General features: G+C 41.5%; 2 protein-coding genes across 4 annotated transcripts; one reads left to right on the forward strand and one right to left on the reverse strand.

Moving 5' to 3' along the window:
* Nucleotides 1-4,894: 4,894 nt before the first annotated feature.
* Nucleotides 4,895-13,389, forward strand: LOC118210066 (CD276 antigen). 3 transcript variants are annotated; one of them, XM_035385912.1, is made up of 8 exons: nt 4,895-5,162; nt 7,615-7,649; nt 8,074-8,111; nt 9,792-10,091; nt 10,953-11,240; nt 11,699-11,830; nt 12,064-12,089; nt 12,594-13,389. In XM_035385912.1, the coding sequence occupies exons 1-8, from the start codon at nt 5,127-5,129 to the stop codon at nt 12,624-12,626; spliced, it is 888 nt and encodes a 295-aa protein (XP_035241803.1). In that variant the 5' UTR covers nt 4,895-5,126; the 3' UTR covers nt 12,627-13,389. The 3 variants fall into 3 exon arrangements, with proteins under 3 accessions (XP_035241803.1, XP_035241804.1, XP_035241805.1); XM_035385913.1 differs by lacking the exon at nt 4,895-5,162 and adding an exon at nt 5,169-5,367; XM_035385914.1 differs by lacking the exon at nt 4,895-5,162 and adding an exon at nt 5,737-5,760.
* Nucleotides 13,390-13,764: 375 nt separating this feature from the next.
* Nucleotides 13,765-18,601, reverse strand: fzd4 (frizzled class receptor 4). Its single transcript, XM_035385911.1, has 2 exons — nt 18,017-18,601; nt 13,765-16,732 (listed from the first exon to the last, which is right to left on the reverse strand). Exons 1-2 carry the CDS (start codon nt 18,269-18,271, stop codon nt 15,401-15,403), a joined length of 1,587 nt encoding a protein of 528 aa, XP_035241802.1. The 5' UTR covers nt 18,272-18,601; the 3' UTR covers nt 13,765-15,400.
* Nucleotides 18,602-18,811: the final 210 nt, after the last annotated feature.

Raw genomic sequence — 18,811 nt, forward strand, 5'->3', positions numbered from 1 at the left:
ATTGTATGACAATGAAATGTAGTTGGATTGAGACATTTTTGTTTGACTGTAGACTAACTACCATTGACATAGTTTAGTAGAATCATTTGGATTTTTTTTTCCTGTTATTGTGTTAGTGTTCTTTTTTTTAGCTTACATAGTTTTGTTTCTGAAGAATGCGCTCTGTGGCAATAGTTTTGGCTGTGGAAATATGTTAGATGCTGCTTGTGCGCAGAGGCGTCACTAGGGGGGTGCGGACCGCACCGGGTGATACCATCAGAGGGGGGTGACACCGAAATGACTGGCAATACATTTTTGGCAGATGCTATTAACACCCAGGTGTCAGTAGCCAACAATGCTATTTGCACCCGGGGTGGAATATAGCCCATGGCTATTTACACCCGGGTGTATATAGCATGGCAGAGACAAGCACCCAGGTGTCCGTAGCCAACAATGCTATTTGCACCCGGGCACACATCTATACTATGTGTGTATATGCACTGTATGTATATTTTAGAAACAGCATCAGCTGCACCGCGTAAAGGACAAAGGTGAGGGGGTGTTTCCATGAGGCCGGACCAAGTCTGACGGTCTCTGCCACCCAGTAGCGGGCATCAGGCACCGCCACATGGATTCACATTAACTCCGATCCCGAGTCGTAGCGTGCTATGCTTCAGAACCGGGACTTACAAACTTGTTAACATAACCTGTAAGTGGCCTAACCCTAACCCTAACAGCTACTTTCTCTGATGCGGTTTACTGCCGGTTGATTTAATTAGCAGTATTAATGTGAAGAGAAGCGCTTTGTCGTTTGAATGCATAACACGCAATTCCTTGCGCCCACACCCGCCAGCACCCCACCCCCCGACAACATTGGGTGACATTAACGGTCGACCGCAACGGGTGTCACCAACCCTGCTTGTGCGTTGTTTTTGTGCTGTTTAAAATCGCTTTTTAGCCACCCTACAGAATTATTTCTTGCTGCTAAACTGGCTTTGCTTCCTGTTTTCAGCCTCATCCTGTATGAAATCAATCGTCACATTTATTTAAGGGAATTCCCCTTAAAATCACCACATAGAAATGGGTGTGCTTTTAAAAAATAAGTGCATACCTTTTAGATCCGAAAAGCTTGTAACTTTTTTGTGGAATTCCCTTTTTAACTCATTCAGCTGAGCTTTGAATACATTTTATAAGCATACTATGTTATACCATCCTATAGATCTAATATCCATGACTTGCATGCTGTTCTTGCACACTTATTTTATCATGTAGGCAATGAAACACTCATACACACATGCATGTGCATGTGCTGCCTTGGCAGCTGAAGGAAGAAGCCTTAGAAAATATGTCTTCCCGCTAACAAAAAGCAGTGACGACAGAAAGCCCTTGAAATTCAAAGCAGGCCTTTCTACATTTCACTGTTTCAACATAAATTAGGATTTCTTGCCCTCAGACCCACTGCTATACAAAATTTAGGACCAGTTAAACAGTTTCCTTACTTCCTAATTCCAGCTGAAGGTGCTGCTATATCAGTGTACAGTGTACAGTGTACATACAGGGCTCAAAATGTATGTTGTGTCTGAATTCATTCGTCACACCAATGCAACGTAAGTCGATAGGGTTTTGGACCACTACATGTGGTCAGTACAGTCTATACACTCTGGGGCATACAGTATCTTGAGCACAGAGCATCTGGAGTTCTGCCGTAGGAATACAGCAGCATTTGTCCACAAGTCAGTTAACTTTTGATTTGTTGATAGAAGTTATAGATGTGGAAAATCATGTTATTCTCTAGCCTCCTCATTCACCAGATCTGATCACAATCAACCTTTAATTGGCAGCTCTGGAATGACACCTGAGGGTTTTCTTTACCGGCTTTCTGCTAAATGCTGGAATGATTGGGTTCAAATCTAGTGACTGTGAAGGTCATGACACATGATATGTGGAAAACATAAGTGTCATCATGCCTAATTTCAACTATCCAAATGAATTTCCTGGTGTGGTCCTATGGTCAAACAGTGAAAAAAAGGACTAAATAAATATGTATTTATGCTCATCAAACCACCAGGTGACAATACATGCTCTGTGGATGGGAGCTGGTGAAAGACACCCCTCTCTGCAGGAAGGAATTCTGTTAACATGGGGAGAAGATTAAAATCAGAAATGGATACTGAGCATCGTGAAATAAATCCCAGGAACTGTTCCCTACACCAGCATTGGCCCCTCCCCAACCCTTCATTGTTGGAGCAATTTTGCATTTCTATTTTTAATTAATTACCTGTTGTGTACTAATCATACAAATCTATAAGCAGTAACTTACAAGTTAAGTGCATTATTATGTTTTGTTCCATGTTGACATTTGCACCCTTACACTGTGCTGCTATCACAGACCACAGGCCATGCTGGCTGTGAATCACCTGGGGGTGGTCTTGCAGGGGCAATAAAATGATCCCAGTCTGGCTAAGCAGTGGGAAAAACTGTAGTCTAAAAACTGAAACGAGGTCCAAGAAATGACAGGTGAGTAAATGTAAACCTAAACGCAGAATGGGAAACTTGGTAATGTATCACTCAGATCTCATGAGTTATTGAGTTTGTTTGTTTAAAATTAAACAGAATCACAAAAAACTTCACATTCAGAACCTGAAGTGTCCCCACTTCTGATTGACACCTTAGATTTGGTTTCTAAGGTTTTAAGAATTATGCTGCACCAAAAATCAGAGTAGGGTCAAATACGTATTTGTTTTGGATTAAGATACTTTTCTACACTTTACTAACCTTGTCTGGTGTATTGGAACCAATGAAATACTCTCAAAAAGTGAAAACCCAGCCTTCTGGTCATATTGGCAGGCTCAATTACACCAGGCTAGATCAATAGAGCACAGAAAAGTATTTGAATCCAAAACAAAAACGTATTTGACCCAGTCTTCCAAAAATCATACAAGCCCAAATGTGATTAAATGTCAAAATAATGTGTACTTTTATAGGATATATTAAGAAACAAAAATGTGGTTGTACAGTTATATCAACAAGGCTGCAATTGTGTTTTCAGATGCATAATCCCAAAGTAAATTAATAGAATTATGGGGGAAGTAAAGTTACCATTAGCTTTGAATTACACAATGGCTACACAGTAGAAATGCAATCGACAACAAATGTCACATATGGGACTTTCAGCTGGGCCTTGTACCACCTGAGTATAGTAGCTCCACCTTCTGATCATCGTTCAGTTTGGTTGTCATGATGAGTATGCCTCTGTTTCATACCATAAACATTCAAGCTAATTCGGCGGACTGCTCCCTGTTCACAGAAACCAGGAAAGCCCATAACTCTCCCTGATACCCTATTGGTCATGGCTGTCTGCCATAATGGAGAGAGGTCCCTTTCCAAGTGAAAAAAAGCTTGTACACATGTGAAGTGAAACAGAAATCAACCGAACATTCCCTTTAGCAACAAATTACATCATAATATCCATAAATATTTTCAAACCATTATCAGTGCTCACTTGAAGTACTTTTACCGACTCTCTTGTCCAGGGAATTCAAAGTACATGAATGCTGTACAGATAAAATTAATGGCTAATTCAAATCACAATTAACTCACAAGATGGAATTTACCACAATCATCAGGATCAAGCATGAACTCCTGGACTGGGGTATAATTGGAGTGTAATTACTGTGGTGCTGCTGCAAACAAGCTCCTTTATAATAAAATCCCCTTTTCAATCCATCAATTATCATTTGGTATTTTGGATGGTATACTGTATTCATGTATGTTTGCTCGATGCACTCCTCAATATCATTTTTAACGCAATAGCATGCAATACATTTGAGTCACGCTTTCACAAATAATATTCAGTCACTATGTGATTCCATCTTTGTCAATTTCCTGAAGCCTAGTGGAGCAGCATCAAAGTGTGAAAGTTCACCTTGCAGTGCCGTAGCAGCAGGGTAATGGTGACAGTGTTTAATGTTTACTCATGTAAGACTGAGTCAAGCACCAGCTTTCATGTGACCTGTGGCTAAAATGCCGAAATCTCCTAACACTGTGGTCATGTGATTTTGCCACAATGTCTCCAAGACATTGTAAGGGAAGGAACAGTCATCCAAAACACGTTAAACCGCGGTGATAGCTGTTCGGAATGTTTCTTTATGGGAGTACTGAATATGGGAATATTTGTCAAAATCATAAGACAAAAGCTGGATAAAGAGTATATACTCATTTATGCCCAGTGTTGATAACATGAATGGCAGTAACTGGAAGGAAGAACCTTGCCATTGTGCCCAGCATTCTTGCTCTTTTGCCCCGAGTCTGCAGCCATTTATCTCCTGGGTCATTAGTACATTACATTCATTATGTAATGTAAACGTTGACAATTTAAAAAGTAAGCTCTGTTTGCCAGTTTTCAGAAAAATAACTGGAATATATTGTGTGTTCCCTCATTCAGTTCCGGCAATCCGTTAAGTTTGATTGGTTTGAATAAACTCTAGCTATTATTAACAAAGTGATACGCACTACCTTGCAGAAATGTTCTGTCATAATGTAATACGCATACTATAACACTGATGTCATGGCCTTTTCCTCGTGCATCTCATATCAGATTATGCAACCGCTTATGCTGCTGGTCATCTGACCTCATTTTATCTCATCTGGGCATCTACCCTCTTCTCAACATCGAGGACATGCATCAGTTCCAGACTACTGTTAAATTTGACAAGTGAAAGTAAGGTACATACAGTAAATTATTTTCAGTAATTAATCTATGGAACACATTTTAAATGAGAAAAGAACCTGGCTTAATTTTTGGAGATGTACAAAAGAATGTTTAACATTTTTCATGTGATATCATGAAGATCTAAGTGAATATTTTTTAAATTTGTGGTTAAAACATTTGTTGAGGTTTGTAACACCTAAATGGCATATTATTTAGTTTTGTTATCGTTTTATAGATGCATTTAGCTAAAGCTGATAGATTCGTTACTTAATGCAAGCTTCCAAATAATGCTAAAAACAATAGGCCATTGTCATAGTCATTTGAGAGCTTGTATGACACAGGCAAAATGAAAGCAGTTTAATCAAGCCACTTCCTGGTGTAAAAACCCCTCCCACGCAACAAATAACTTTGAGTTTTATTCTGTAGTTGGGGGGAAATGTTGTATTTGATAACAGACATGGCATGCAGACTGGTGAGTATCGCGCTCTTTAAAATATGCTGGTAGTTTTTGTAGTTGTGTTGAATTGGTGTCTCTATTGAAGTCTAAGCCGGCGAAGTCTCCGCAGCTAAATGCCTTAGCTCTCATTGGCAGGTTTAGACGAGAAATCTGAGAGGCATGATTTAAAAACACTGAGCTTTTTCAAACATGTGATCATAACTTCTGGAAATGAAAGCTGGTGAGATTCTGGAGGCATATGTTTACGGCTTTATATTTTAAAGAGCATTTAAAGAAACGTTTTCAGGGCTGTCAAAAAATATTCGAAGTTCGAAAACTATTCGAAAATCTTTTTCTTTTTTTAAGTTCGAACCTAAATTTGAGCATTCGAATATTAGTTTTGGATCGAGCGTTTTTGATTCCGCGTTTTGTAATCAACATAAATATAAGCTACAGGCTTTAATTTCATGCGGCGAATCATGTTCATGCACGCAAAGTTAATTTCCTGTGCTACCGTTACTGGTCAGCTAACAATTTAGGCTAAATAATGTTCCCATGGCAGGCTGTGTTTTCTTTTGGTTCTGAAGATTTTGATAAAATTGGATGATGAAAGAAGTTAAACAAACAAAACCGAGTAAGTAATGTGTGTTGTTTTAGGCTACATGTATTAGCCGTTTGAATAGTTTTTGTGTTAAGAAATAAACAGGGATTTCCTATAGCCTAAACAATCATTTCCATATTATTGTGCCGAGTTGTGGCAAATTACATCCACGAGAAAGTGCTTTATTCATTTGCGCATCAGGCTATAGAAACTGCAGGGGGCTCATTTATAAAATGAACTTGCGTGCATACGTCAAGTGAAGACCTGACATAGAGCCAAAGCCATTTCCACGGTAAAACCTAGTCATGTTGAAATTTTATAAATCACTACTTTGACGTGATTTTCTACGTACGCGCCACACTGTTGATCTAAAATACGTTTTATAAATGAGGCCCCAGATGTAGTAACCTAGTATGAAAGTTCACCGATGTCCTCTATTCTACTGCCCACTTGTGGAAAATAACGCGCAGGCCAGTTTAGAGGGAGCGTCACGTGCATGTTGCGCCCGGCAATAAGCAGCTAACTTTTGTTAATTGTAGGCAAATGATATTCGAATATATTCGAACGCTAATTACAAAAGCAAATATTCGAACTCAATTTCATGGCACTTTCGACGTGTTGTGCGTTCAGAGATGCTCTTCTGCATACCTCGGTTGTAACGAGTGGCTGAGTTATTGTTGCCTTTCTATCAGCTCGAACCAGTCTGGCCATTCTCCTCTGACCTCTGCCATCAACGAGGCATTTTCGCCCAGAGAACTGCCGCTCACTGGATACATTTTCTTTTTTTCTGACCATTCTTTGTAAACCCTAGAGATGGTTGTGCGAAAATCCCAGTAGATCTGTAGTTTCTGAAATACTCAAACCAGCCCGCATGGGACCAACAACCATGCCACGTTCAAAGTCACTTAAACCACCTTTCTTCCCCATTCTGATGCTTGGTTTGAACTTCAGCAGATCGTCTTGAACATGTCTACATGCCTAAATGCATTGCTGCCACGTGATTGGCTGATTAGATATTTGCGTTAACGTGCAGTTGAACAGGTGTACCTAATAAAGTGACCGGTGAGTTTATATTTTAACGCGACAATAGTTGCCTCATCTGGATTTGTGTACAATTATAGAAACACTCCCCTTAGAGGAAGTTATAGTAATTTCCGACGCCATTGCAGTTTTACCACATTTTAACCAATGATTTACTCTTTATCTTAAGTTGTGGAGTAAAGCTGAAAAGCTTTGCTGTGTGGACAATCCACATCTGCATGTCCCAGATAATGTTGCTTTAACAGTTTTTATTCAACTGTGAAATTATACTCTTTTCGTGTGACTTGCATTAGCCTGCGTCAGGTTGACAGTACCAATCACAGTTTGGGGATTGTAGCCTTTTTGAAGGGCGAGACTTCAAGTTTATTTTGCCAGACTGTACACATTGCAGTGATATGAGACACTAGGTGGGATTTTCTTAATAGCGGCTATAGATCTTGTTAGAAACCAGAAACCTATGAGTTAGTCAAACAGCTTCTTCAACTTATGTTTTTTTTTTTTTACCTCAATGGCTGGTATGACTGGTTATTCAAAACATATCTTTGCACACACAGTCATCCATGCCGGTGGTCCCTGGGGCCTCTGCCAAATATGTTATTCAGCACAATAATGTGCACACCTTCAGAAATCACGTCTACAGTGTATGTGTATGGTACTATCAACCTGGTAGAATTACTGCAATTTGTCCTCTACGTTTCAGCACAGCTGGATTTCCCCTGAGACAGGGCGTGTGCTATAGTCAAAGAAGCCAGAACTACACACATACACACACACACACATGCATTCATATTTGTGGACATGTGTTAATGCACAGGTAATTTATGCAGAAACCTTTGTTTCATACAGAGTCTGATGGTATTTGTGACTTTCCCCTGCTTGTTGTAAGTATGTTTTAACTGACTTTGCAGAAAGATTCCGTGTGATTCAAAAAAAGACAGCCCTACATGATGCTTGAAGCATTGTCGTGAAACAGCGCTCTTAACTGCTTTAATCTTTCAAGCTTTAAATTATCCTAGTACATCAAAATAAGTGTGTTAAATTTGTTTTGTGAGTATTCAAAATAATATCAAAATGTCAGTTGAACAGTACATTGACTTAATTCATTGTGAATACAACCTATACATCTCGGCTGTGTACTTGACTGAATTTTATGGTAACACTTGGCACATGTGACTAACTTGTAGTATAATGCTGAAGGTGGTTGAAAATTAATATAAAATTATTATATTTTAAAAAGTTTTTATTCCGTCATGTCTGTGAGTGTGTATCCACTGTTGTGACTGTTTTTCTTCTCATTGTTTTCAGATGTATGTGCCAGTACTCTCTGCAGCTGAGGAACAAAAGTACGTCCCATTACCTCATCAGTATCTTATTATATCTGTATCTTTTTATTTACTTATGTTCTTATTTGACAGGGACAGTATATAGCCACTTTGCTGTACTACAATTAGCTATGCAGCTATGTCATCTGTTGTCCCTGGGCAGGTAATGCTGAAAGTACAATACATGCAGACACCAGAAATGTGATTAATACAATAAGTACCTGAAGTATACATAATCATTATGCGTCAAGGATAAAACACATACAATCCTATACCTGTTATTAGAGAAGAAAAAAGATTAACAGGATTAACTTTCCAATTTTTTCTGAAAAACAGTGAATGTGAATTTCCAATGTATTTAATTTGTGATATATTTGAATATTTTCCCTATTTTTTTGACTATGACTGGCTTATGTACTTCCTTCTTCTTAATTGAGAAGTACACTCATGCATTCCATTTCATCACAATGTTCCCTGTATATGTGTGTGGGTCTGTTCTGGGTAACGTGGCATGTATCAAACATGTTAGGGCTTTTGAGAGTAGAAAAAGAGAGTCAGTTTTTTGAACAGGGGAAGTAATAAAAGGAAGTCTCACTTCTTGCGTGCAGTCTGCCCTGCCCCCTCTTCCTTGTGGCCACACCCATTCTGCAATCTCAGTAAGCTACAGCGTGACTTGGAAGCTACAGAGGGCCAGACAGAAAGTGAACAGAAAGCAGGTTCCCTGTTTATTTATCACCAGACAGATGTCATCATTCTGAAGAAACGAGTGTTCCAACCACTCCACCCGAAAGGCCGTGACCCAAAGGCCACGTTGTTTCTCCTTTATTACAGTTATAATATTCCAGTACCTTAACAAAATTTAGCTCTCCTTTTTATTCTCTAAACTGGACTGTCCTATTGTACCTTAGACGGGGACCATCCATTCCTCCAGGGTAGCTCTTTGAAAGAGTGTTCAGCTACTTGCTGCTTCTTTTCATTTTGCTGTCCACCACCTGAGCTTAGCACTGTGCTATCACCTCTTATGCATCACAGACAGCACCGGCAAGAGCTACTGTTGTAGCTCAATACACCATCCAGGGACCACTCAGTATATGCCTACTAAAAAAGCACCTAAGGCCTGAATCACATTTCATTTCTCACTTTTTGATCAGAGAGATCTGTGTTTCACACCCATAATACACTCTTAGAGAAGTAAAAGCTTTCTGTGACTCAAATGACTTTACTATTAACCTGTAATCACCCAAGTGATATAACCAAGACAGTGAGAGAAAGTTTTTTTGGCGTATCTGTTTTTATAGTAATATTCTATATTTGTATTTATTCCTGAGCAGTCTTCAATACAGGTCATAATGTTTCTTTGTCATAATATGAATATTCATCCAGTACAATATAATGTGCTATGTGTGTGCATTTATGTACGTGTCATGATGTGTTTTTTATCAAGTAGACATGTGTCTGTGTCTTTTGTAATATCAGCATATTGTAATTTGGTGATATTTATCATTTGTAATATCACCATATGTGTGTGTGTGTGTGTGTGTGTGTGTGTGTGTGTTAAGCAGACATGGGTCATATAGGAACAGGGTGGAACATTCTACTTTTCCTTCTGTGAATTTTATCTGATATTAGTGATTGTCCATCCTCATTTACCGACCCCTCTAACCCATCCTCTGTCCCCATCCTGCCTGTTTTGTACCCTAGCCCGAGAAGAAGTCCATGCTGAGGTCGGCGGTCGTGTGCGTCTCCCCTGTAAACACCAAATCAAAGGAAACGTCACGTTCATGTACTTGCAGAGGAAGGCCCCCTCTCGTTTCGTCAATGGCTACCACCACAACAGAGGCGTCAATCCCCACGAGGTGTTCGCAAACCGCACTGCAGTGGACCGCTCCCTGGCGTGGGTGGAGCTGTGGAATGTGAGGGTGAATGACGAGGGGGTGTACGAGTCGATCCTCATGGACGAGGGCGGGACAAAAACGCTGACTCTGTATCTGAGAGTAACAGGTAAACAGTGGGTTCTGCTGGCTATAGAACAGCTAACTCTCTTCATCTGTGGGCTTTTAATTTTCTGATTCTCAGAAAGGAGCCAATATGGTTGTGTGCCTGTGTAGTGTAATGGGTAGACAATGGTCTATTACCATAAGGATGTGGGTTTGATTGATTTCCAGGTCGGAGGCACTGCCATTGTACCCTTGTGCAAGGTCTTCAACAGAGCTGCTTTAGTGGATTTCCAATTGCTAGCTGAGGGTGAATGTGTAGCATAGTGGTTAGGGACCACTATACTATATACAACTCCAAGGTTGTAGGTTTGATTCCCAGCTGCAGAATTGAGCAAAGCACTGTACTTGATTTGCTTTAGCAAATATCCAGCTCTATAAATGGATTCTATGTTAAGTGAATGCAACTTGCCCTTGATAACAGCATCTGCTAAGGCTTAAAAATGTAAAAATGTTAATACAACCTAGGTGATACTCTGCTGGGACCTTGATCCCTCCTGATAAAACACTCCTAAAAAAGGAGTATTGTAGCTTAGAAGGGAACTCTAAGGACAATGATGCACTCTGCATGCTGCAAATGGTATGGAAATGGTAAACTTTAAATGAATGGTGGATCAGCAGTATGTTGTAATGATGATTTTTGTGTGATAATTAAACCAGTGAATTATAAATCATGTGCTGATATATGTGTTCTAATTGAAGTATTGTATTACATTTGCCCAAAGGGAGTGTACAGACAGCCAGTTTAGCTCAGATCATGACAAGCTGTCTTCTGAGTACATAGTTGGGCAATGATCTCAGGCAACAGCGAGAAAACAATTATGCGTGTATCATGATCTTTAGACCCTGTGGTTCTTACCATCCACAGCCAACTACAGTGCTCCTGTGATGACAGTTAGTCACAGCAATGAGACTGTGAGCGGCAGGGGCTATGTGGTGACCTGCTCCTCCTCAGGCGGATATCCCAACGCAAGCGTGAAGTGGGCCTTCCAGCCCAACGTGGATGGGACCCAGTGGGTGGAGGTGAACGAGAGCAGTGTACAGAACCAAGTCACCATGCTTTACGCCGTCTCCAGGAGCATCCTCGTCAACTGCTCCCAACCGCTTAAAATCAGATGTACAGTAGGGGGCGCTGTGTCGCAGCAGGAAGAAGTCTGTGAGTACTGACTTTAATAACTTTTTTCAGATTTGTTTCCAGAAGTGTTGAAGTCATATTTCCATTGTGTTATATCATCTTGAACTTATATCTTCAGACTAGTGAGTTCAGCCGTGCTGTACTCAGACTAGAGGTGCCGTGTGCAGACTGGCAGGTTCCCTGGCCCCGGTGCGTGTATTATTACTTTAGTCCCTTTAGATTAGTTTACTCCATGGTGCAGACTTGCACCGCTTAATGTTTCAGCCATTGAGCTAAACCTGGCCAGCTTTCTCCTGTGTGTAAGAGATGAGAGAATGAAGATAATAGCATTATTTTGGACCCAAGAGTAAATAGTTCCGTACAGATCAGCTGTGCAAATGTTTCTCCCTCGAGCCCTTCAGCGCAGCAATTATCGAAACCTGTGTAATTGTTGTGTTTTCAACCATAAAGATACACGTTTCTTTGTAACTTTCTCACAGGTAGCACTTCTAGGCCTGTCGTCTATGATGGGGTGGTAATCATTGCCTCAGTGGCTGCAGCCATTTTGTTCATCCTTGTTATAGTAATATTGGTGAAGAAAAAGAAGGCATCTCCATCAACTGACACCTCAGGTATGAATATCCGTGAGGACATAATCAGCACAAATCACATTTGCAGTGATAAAGCATTCATGTTACATTCAGTAAAATTACAACGCATGTGTTATAAAAATTCTCTCTCAAATGGAATGTGGGTCCACAGTAGCCAAAGTTGTCTTGAGTTTTAAAAAAGTTTCAGCTTTTACTGAAGATAGTTTGAGTTAAAACTGGACTGGGCTGATAGTAAATTTGTCTCTTTCTTTCAGATGTTGAAGCAGGAATAGAGCAAACTGTGAGTATTTTTTCTTTGCACTCTGAAACTAATTCTGAATTCGAATCCACCACAAAAGTAGTTCCTAAGTTTAATATATGATACTAAACTGCTGCTTGCACCAAATTTGAATGTAAGCGTGTCACAATCATATGTCACACTGATTGTATGTGAAGTGATTTAAATTGTATTTCCTTGTTGGATTTCATTTCCCTTACATATAACTGGATGTGTGAGTACTTAAACACCAAAATATTAAAAGTTGTCCATGCACACACAAATGAAATAAGAAATAATTTTGCTGAATAAAATATTTGCCCAAACACACTTATTGTATGAGGGGCTAATGGAGCTGAATATCAGGTCAACAAATGTAGTTATTTGCGGTGTGCTGTCTGACATCTTCAGTGATGACATCACAGCTAGCCTAACACTGTCTCAATCAGAGATCCTCTCCTCTTAGAGCAGACAGGGGTTTGGGTATAGAAAGTGTGTATTTACTCTGCCCTTTTTTTCCTGTTCTAGGGACCAAACACTCACCTGATGGAGCTCAAATGAGTACTGTTGAGGAGCCTGTCCTACAGTGTGGTTCCAGTGCTTCACCTCTAACGGGACCGTGGATGGTTTGTGATGGCAAAAACATCACATGACTCTTGCTGGGTGAAGCAAATAGCAATTCTGGGTAACTGATGGAGACTGATGCCAATACAGCCATGGGACCAAAGCGAATCGCACTACACTTGTTTTATTCATATTTAATCTGACATCTTTCTGATTTCCCAACCAAGTGCTAACCCACTGCTCAGCCATCTCAGGAAGCAGAAAAAAGGAAAACAGTTCTCTGTGTTGACACCCAATGAGTATGCATATATGAGGGCTCCTGTAACCTCATCCCACAGTCATTTTACTCCGTTTTAATGGCAATTATACTTGAGTGCTTTATAGTACACTCATTGCGTCTCAACTGGGGAAAAAGGCACCAAACAAAACCCTAAGAAACAGGAAACTCTAATGCAGGTAATTGCAAATACAATAATAAGAATTGAAATTTTCAGGATCCTCAAAGTTGAATCAGATTCAGCTCAACATACATAGTTCTGCCTTTTCCCCTACACAATTGTTTCCTATGGCAAACATTATATTATTATTATGAATAATGTTACAACCTTTTTACCTGAAAATAGTCTTCCTACTGTCTTTATAACTTATTTCATAACTTTATAACTTATTTCAACTTCTGTATTTTGATGTACCATTATCTTCAATGTTTTTTTTACATATATAAATTCTTTTTATTTATGTATAAAATGTTTGTCTCCTGTAGAATATATTTAATAAAATTCATTTGTAACAAAAATGGTTGGTAATACTAAGTAGAACTTTATACAAAATTATATACCCAACTTTTGTGCAAGGTACAAGTCAGCCATCGTAATTAACCACTAGAGGGAGCCACTGGCAAGTATAACAACATAAAGCAAGTTTATGTAAAAATGACACCAATTTGCAATGATCAACTACACATAGACCAGAGATAGAATTCTAAATATAAAGAAATCTCTGAACATTTTTAAATTTTCAAATTAACAAAGGATGGACTTTCTTTTTGGCAGAAAAAAATGTTTCCAGTCTCTACTTACGTTCTTGCCTGTGACATATACTGTATATGCTTATAGAAAGAATCGAGACACAGCACTTTGGACACCAAAAAGTTTAATTTCTGTTCTTCTGATACAAAAGCGTTCTTAAATAACAAACTTATTTTTTGAGTTGGATTTTTACAAAGATAAATTAGCACTTTATGATAACATTACAACAAAACACCAGTTCTTTCAAAAAAGGTTTTAAAGTACTTTGTGTAGTCCTGGGACAGGAGTTTTTAGAATCTACAGTTTATTCTTCTGTGGCACCTGTAAAGTTGATGAAAAAATAGATTTTTCTGAAAGTCATACATTCAAAGGATAGAGAGAAGGGGCATCAACACAATACCTTGCCATCCTGACCTGAAAGGTTCACCAAAATGAGCCCTAGAAAGAGCTAATTTACTTCTTATTTATTTTAGTCAATTGTTTTCTTTTACAGAGAAGGCTTGTTCTTTATTTATTTCATATTAAACAATACACAGTCTGTACTCTAGCCAGGGATCCTAAGTGATTAAAATACCACTGGGGAAAATCAGAAAGCTTTGATGGATCATGACAAACTGTTTGTTTAGAACCATGCACAACTCAGCTCATGTGATGGTGTGTGTGTGTATGTGTGTGCGTGTGTGTTTGTGTGTGTGTGTGCGCGTGTATGTGTGTGAGGGAAGGGAGGGTCATATTCTTTTAAAGACTGTGCCTTATAATATAAGACTCGCTTTTCTAAATAAAACTACAATTTCTAAATAAAAAAATTTGGATAAAAATGCATTTTATTTCTAAAAAAACACTTCATATATGGCCACGGCATTTGAGTAATAACTTCAAAGCTTAAGAGTGTCTAGTGGATATTTCCCAAAACCACTACAGAAACAGGCACAAAACCCTCCGCTCACAACCACAAATGTTCTCATTTTAATGACCGGCAACCCGTTCTACATATTGAGGAGTGGAAACCAAAGCTAGGCGAGGTTTCCCAAGCTCCTCTGAGAGGTCTCGCACAAAGCTGCAGCACAGCTCAGAAATACCACAGTTTAATAAGCAGCACCAATCTCTCATTGACCCAGACCTTCCCCCGCCCAAAGGCACAACACGAGCGCACGCATATAATCTCTCCATAGTGCATTCTTTCCAGCGCGGCTGCGCGCCACGCGTCCACCGGTATGACATCCGCACTACCACTGTCCAGTGTAAGGTTACTCAGAAAACAGACACTTCAGAAATGCATAAGAATGGTATAGGGAGACTGCTACATAAGTGAAGTTCCACCGGCGGTGGCCGCTGAGGGACTGGCCTCACTGCGCCATGCTCACCCGTATGCCAGTGGCTCCAGATCAGCCACAGACCAAACTCCGGAGGGGTTCGCAGGGGGCCGGAGGCACTCAATGTCCTCAATGTCCACTTCTCGGTAAGGCACTGTCAGTAACCACAGTCCACCCCCCCACCCCCACACACGATATGGCCATGGCATCCCCCCAGGCCAGAGTCTCTAACCTACTTCCTCTAAGGCCTGGTCTCCATCAAGCCCCGAGGCTCAGCCCGCTGCCTGGACTACCCATCCTCACGTCACCTCAGGAAGGGGTGAAATGTTTCTCAGAAAGGTGCTCCGCTCCACCACGCCCACAGAGCCGAGAAGACTCCTCCCACCCCCGGCCCCAAACTCCAAACTCCTCAGCTTGTCCCTGTCGCACCTCAAACCACCGTCTCGTTTCCCTTTACCGGCTTAATCCAGCTGTCCGTCCTTTTCTCCCTCTTTGTCCTGCTGGAGCTGACCAGCCGGTTGGAGCACTTCTGCCACGTGTGCAGCGTCTTGGCCGACCAGATCCACATGCCCGAGGTGATGCCCACCAGGAGCGACATGAAGATCTTCAGCATCTCCACGGCCAGGTACGAGTCCCGGGCCGACTGCTTGAAGTCGCCCCAGTTGGAGATCTGGTAGAAGTAGCAGGCGATGACGCAGGTGGCCGGCACGGTGTAGAGCACGGAGAAGACGCCGATCTTCACCATCAGCCGCTCCAGCTTGTCCGTCTTGGTTCCGTCCTTCTGCAGGTTGGAGCGGATCTTGAAGAGCGCCACCAGACCGGCGGCGATGAACAGGGTCCCGATCACCAAGTAGGTGAAGAGCGGCGCCACCACGAAGCCCGTCAGCGCGTCGATGTGCTGGTTGCCCACGTAGCAGAGCCCCGTCAGATCGTCGGCGTCCACCAGCCGCATGATGAGGATGACGATGGTCTTGACGGCCGGGATGGCCCAGGCGGCGATGTGGAAGTAGGAGCTGTGCATCTCGATGGCCTCGTGGCCCCACTTGAGCCCTGCCGCCAGGAACCAGGTGAGCGTGAGGATCACCCACCAGATGGAGCTGGCCATGCCGAAGAAGTACATGAGGAGGAAGACGATGGCGCAGCCCGTGTTCTTCAGCCCCTCCTGGATCAGCACCGGCACGGCGGCCTCCTCCAGGTCGCAGGAGATGCGCTCGCGCCCCACCGTCAGGCGCACGATGAAGGCGATGCTGTAGATGTTGTAGCACATGCTGAGGAAGATGATGGGCCGCTCGGGGTAGGAGAAGCGGGAGGAGTCGATGAGGAAGGTCAGCACGGTGAAGGTGGTGGACACGAAGCACAGGACGGCCCAGGCCGCCATCCAGATGTCGGTGAAGACCTTGGCCTGCCGGCGGTACAGGCCGGCATCGTAGCCGCACTGCAGGACACAGTTGAGGCTGCGCTTGACCCAGGCATACTGGTCCGGCCCGGCGCCCAGCGTGTGGCACTCCTCCTCCATGGGCTGCAGTGTGCGGATGGTGTGGTAGGGGGCGTCGTCGTCCCCCGGCCCCTCCATGCACATGTGGTTCTGGTCGTTCTGAGGCGGGAAGAGGCTGCAGTTGAGCACCTCGGGCCACACGAAGCCAAACTCAGTCAAGACCGGCAGGCACTTCCGCTTGACGGACAGGCACATGCTTCCACAGGGGCCAATGGGAATGGGGACTTTGTCTGTGCACATGGGGACATACACAGAGCACAGGAAGAACTGTGGGAAAGAAAAAGAGAAGTTAAACATGGACAGTGAAAAAACATTTAAATATAACATAGCAAGACAATGACAAATACAGGCCATTCAACCCAACAATGCTCGCCATTTTCCTGACCAAATTAGTGCTCTGATTACCTACAGACTAGATAGTATCTAACACCGTATCAAGCCTAGTCTTTAAAAGCCCCAGAGTTTCTGCCTCTACTACATGAAAATAAATAAAATGTAATTTAAATAAATAACATGTATAAATAATAATAATAAGGTTTTTCGCAACAGTTCATGAGAAACAGTTGCATAGTAATGCATCACACAACGCTAATTTACTTTTACTGTAAAGTTACCTCTATCATAACATATGCATCTTATTGTGGGGGTCAGCCTTGTTTTGAAATGGCTTGCTCAAAGATATTTTTCAGTCACATTAATGTTAAGAATAAACATCTGTGTCCTGCCAGCAATTATACACTACATGGATATGTAAACAAAATTATATATCACCTTGGTACAAATAAGTATTAGTAAAATTCAGCCAACCTAAAATGAAAACAAAACTATTGGCATCACAACGTATTAGGCTCTAATGCAGTCATTTTAATGACATTAACTGTTATGAAAACTATATACTGAAAAATATGCGAGAAGAAATAAAGGATCGATGTTATCTCATGTGACCAAGCAGATTAATCACATATAAGAGGTGGACTGAAAATGCATTGTAACTGAACGTGAAAGGTAATCTGTGGCGTGTTTTTTTCTGCGAGAGGAAATGTCGGATTTTCACAGCGGTCACTTTGGCACAGATTTCAAACCACTGAAGGAAATTATAACATCAATTTAAGTATGTTCGGTAATCAGTACATTTTATTTACAGACTAACTGTATCAAGCCATCGGCTCGGAACGGGAGGGGTATGAGCGAGCCTATATTATCGCATATATGCCATTAAACCGATGAACAATTCAACCGTTTTGGAATTCCTATTTTTGCTAACGCTAAATGTAATCCAATACAGTCCTATGCATTACGGCAGTGCTAAGTAAAATACACTTTTAAAGTTTGTGGCGATCAATATATCGGACGGGGGGTGTTACATAAATAATGGTATTTTCAGTAGACTTCACTGCTCGGGGCATCAATTATTATAGAAAAAATATTTAAAAGGCAATTTGCTCAAATATTTTAATAGTTTACATAGATTCGTGCCTGTCGATACGCAACGATAATATAACCGGTCAAGTGACAGCAGTGAATTAAATTTACTGTAAACAAGCTGCTAACCTTTAGCTGGCTGGAACACCCATACTGGATCAGCGGTGTAAAAGTTGTCAGTTGTAGCTCTGCGTCGGACTGTAGCACGTTCCCGACCAGATTGGGCATCTTTGTGACATTGTATCCTAAATCCTGACACATGGATATCCTGATGGGGTCGCAGGTCATTTCTTCGTCGTCCCCAAAAGCATGCGCAAGCCCCAACTGACTGTGGAACACCATAAGGAAAAATGCCACGATATCCAAAATGGGAATCCAATGCATTTTTGCCACTCAAATGTAAATCCAAATGTCCAGAATTTGGTCCCGATGTTCCGCGGTCCTGATGTGCCAACCAAGTTTTGGCTGCCTCCGCAGCAAACTAAGAAAGCCTAAAAGAGAACTGGTAGACAAAACAATCTGTAATGCAGAGTTTCAAATGTACCCGGCAAAACATGGGCGCTTGGCAAAAAAACAAAATTGTTCTCCTCGGTTAAAATGAGTTCGCTTTAACGCGAAAAAATATGAAAACTTTTGAATTGCTTCTCAAGAGGTGCTGTTTCGCGGACTCCCCTGATCCGCTCACCATCTGCAGCACTGACAGCAGCTCAGAGTCTGCGGGTTCTCCCCCAGCCTACTTTGGTAAAGAAAGCGCTCTAATTGACTCACCCAGTGAAGTCCAACCAATCAGAGAGCAATGATCAAATATAAGGGCGGAACTTGAGTGGACTCGAAGAAAGTAATCCTTGCTATTCTCTCTTATCCAGTGTGCTGGTGGGTTGTGAACAAGCGTCTATACTCGAATATCGAGTTATGTTTCAATTT

This window comes from Anguilla anguilla, chromosome 12, assembly GCF_013347855.1.
Source record: "Anguilla anguilla isolate fAngAng1 chromosome 12, fAngAng1.pri, whole genome shotgun sequence".
Taxonomy (NCBI): Eukaryota; Metazoa; Chordata; class Actinopteri; order Anguilliformes; family Anguillidae; genus Anguilla; species Anguilla anguilla.

Bases quoted from the DNA above. Each gene is read 5' to 3' on its own strand.
- LOC118210066 (XM_035385912.1), top strand. From the start codon at position 5,127: ATGTTGTATTTGATAACAGACATGGCATGCAGACTG. The intron at 5,163-7,614 runs GTGAGTATCGCG...TGTTTCATACAG, and splicing joins CAGACATGGCATGCAGACTG to AGTCTGATGGTATTTGTGAC. The intron at 11,241-11,698 runs GTGAGTACTGAC...ACTTTCTCACAG, and splicing joins GTCGCAGCAGGAAGAAGTCT to GTAGCACTTCTAGGCCTGTC.
- fzd4 (XM_035385911.1), bottom strand. From the start codon at position 18,271: ATGCATTGGATTCCCATTTTGGATATCGTGGCATTTTTCCTTATGGTG. The intron at 16,733-18,016 runs GTTAGCAGCTTG...TCTTTCCCACAG, and splicing joins GGTGTTCCAGCCAGCTAAAG to TTCTTCCTGTGCTCTGTGTA.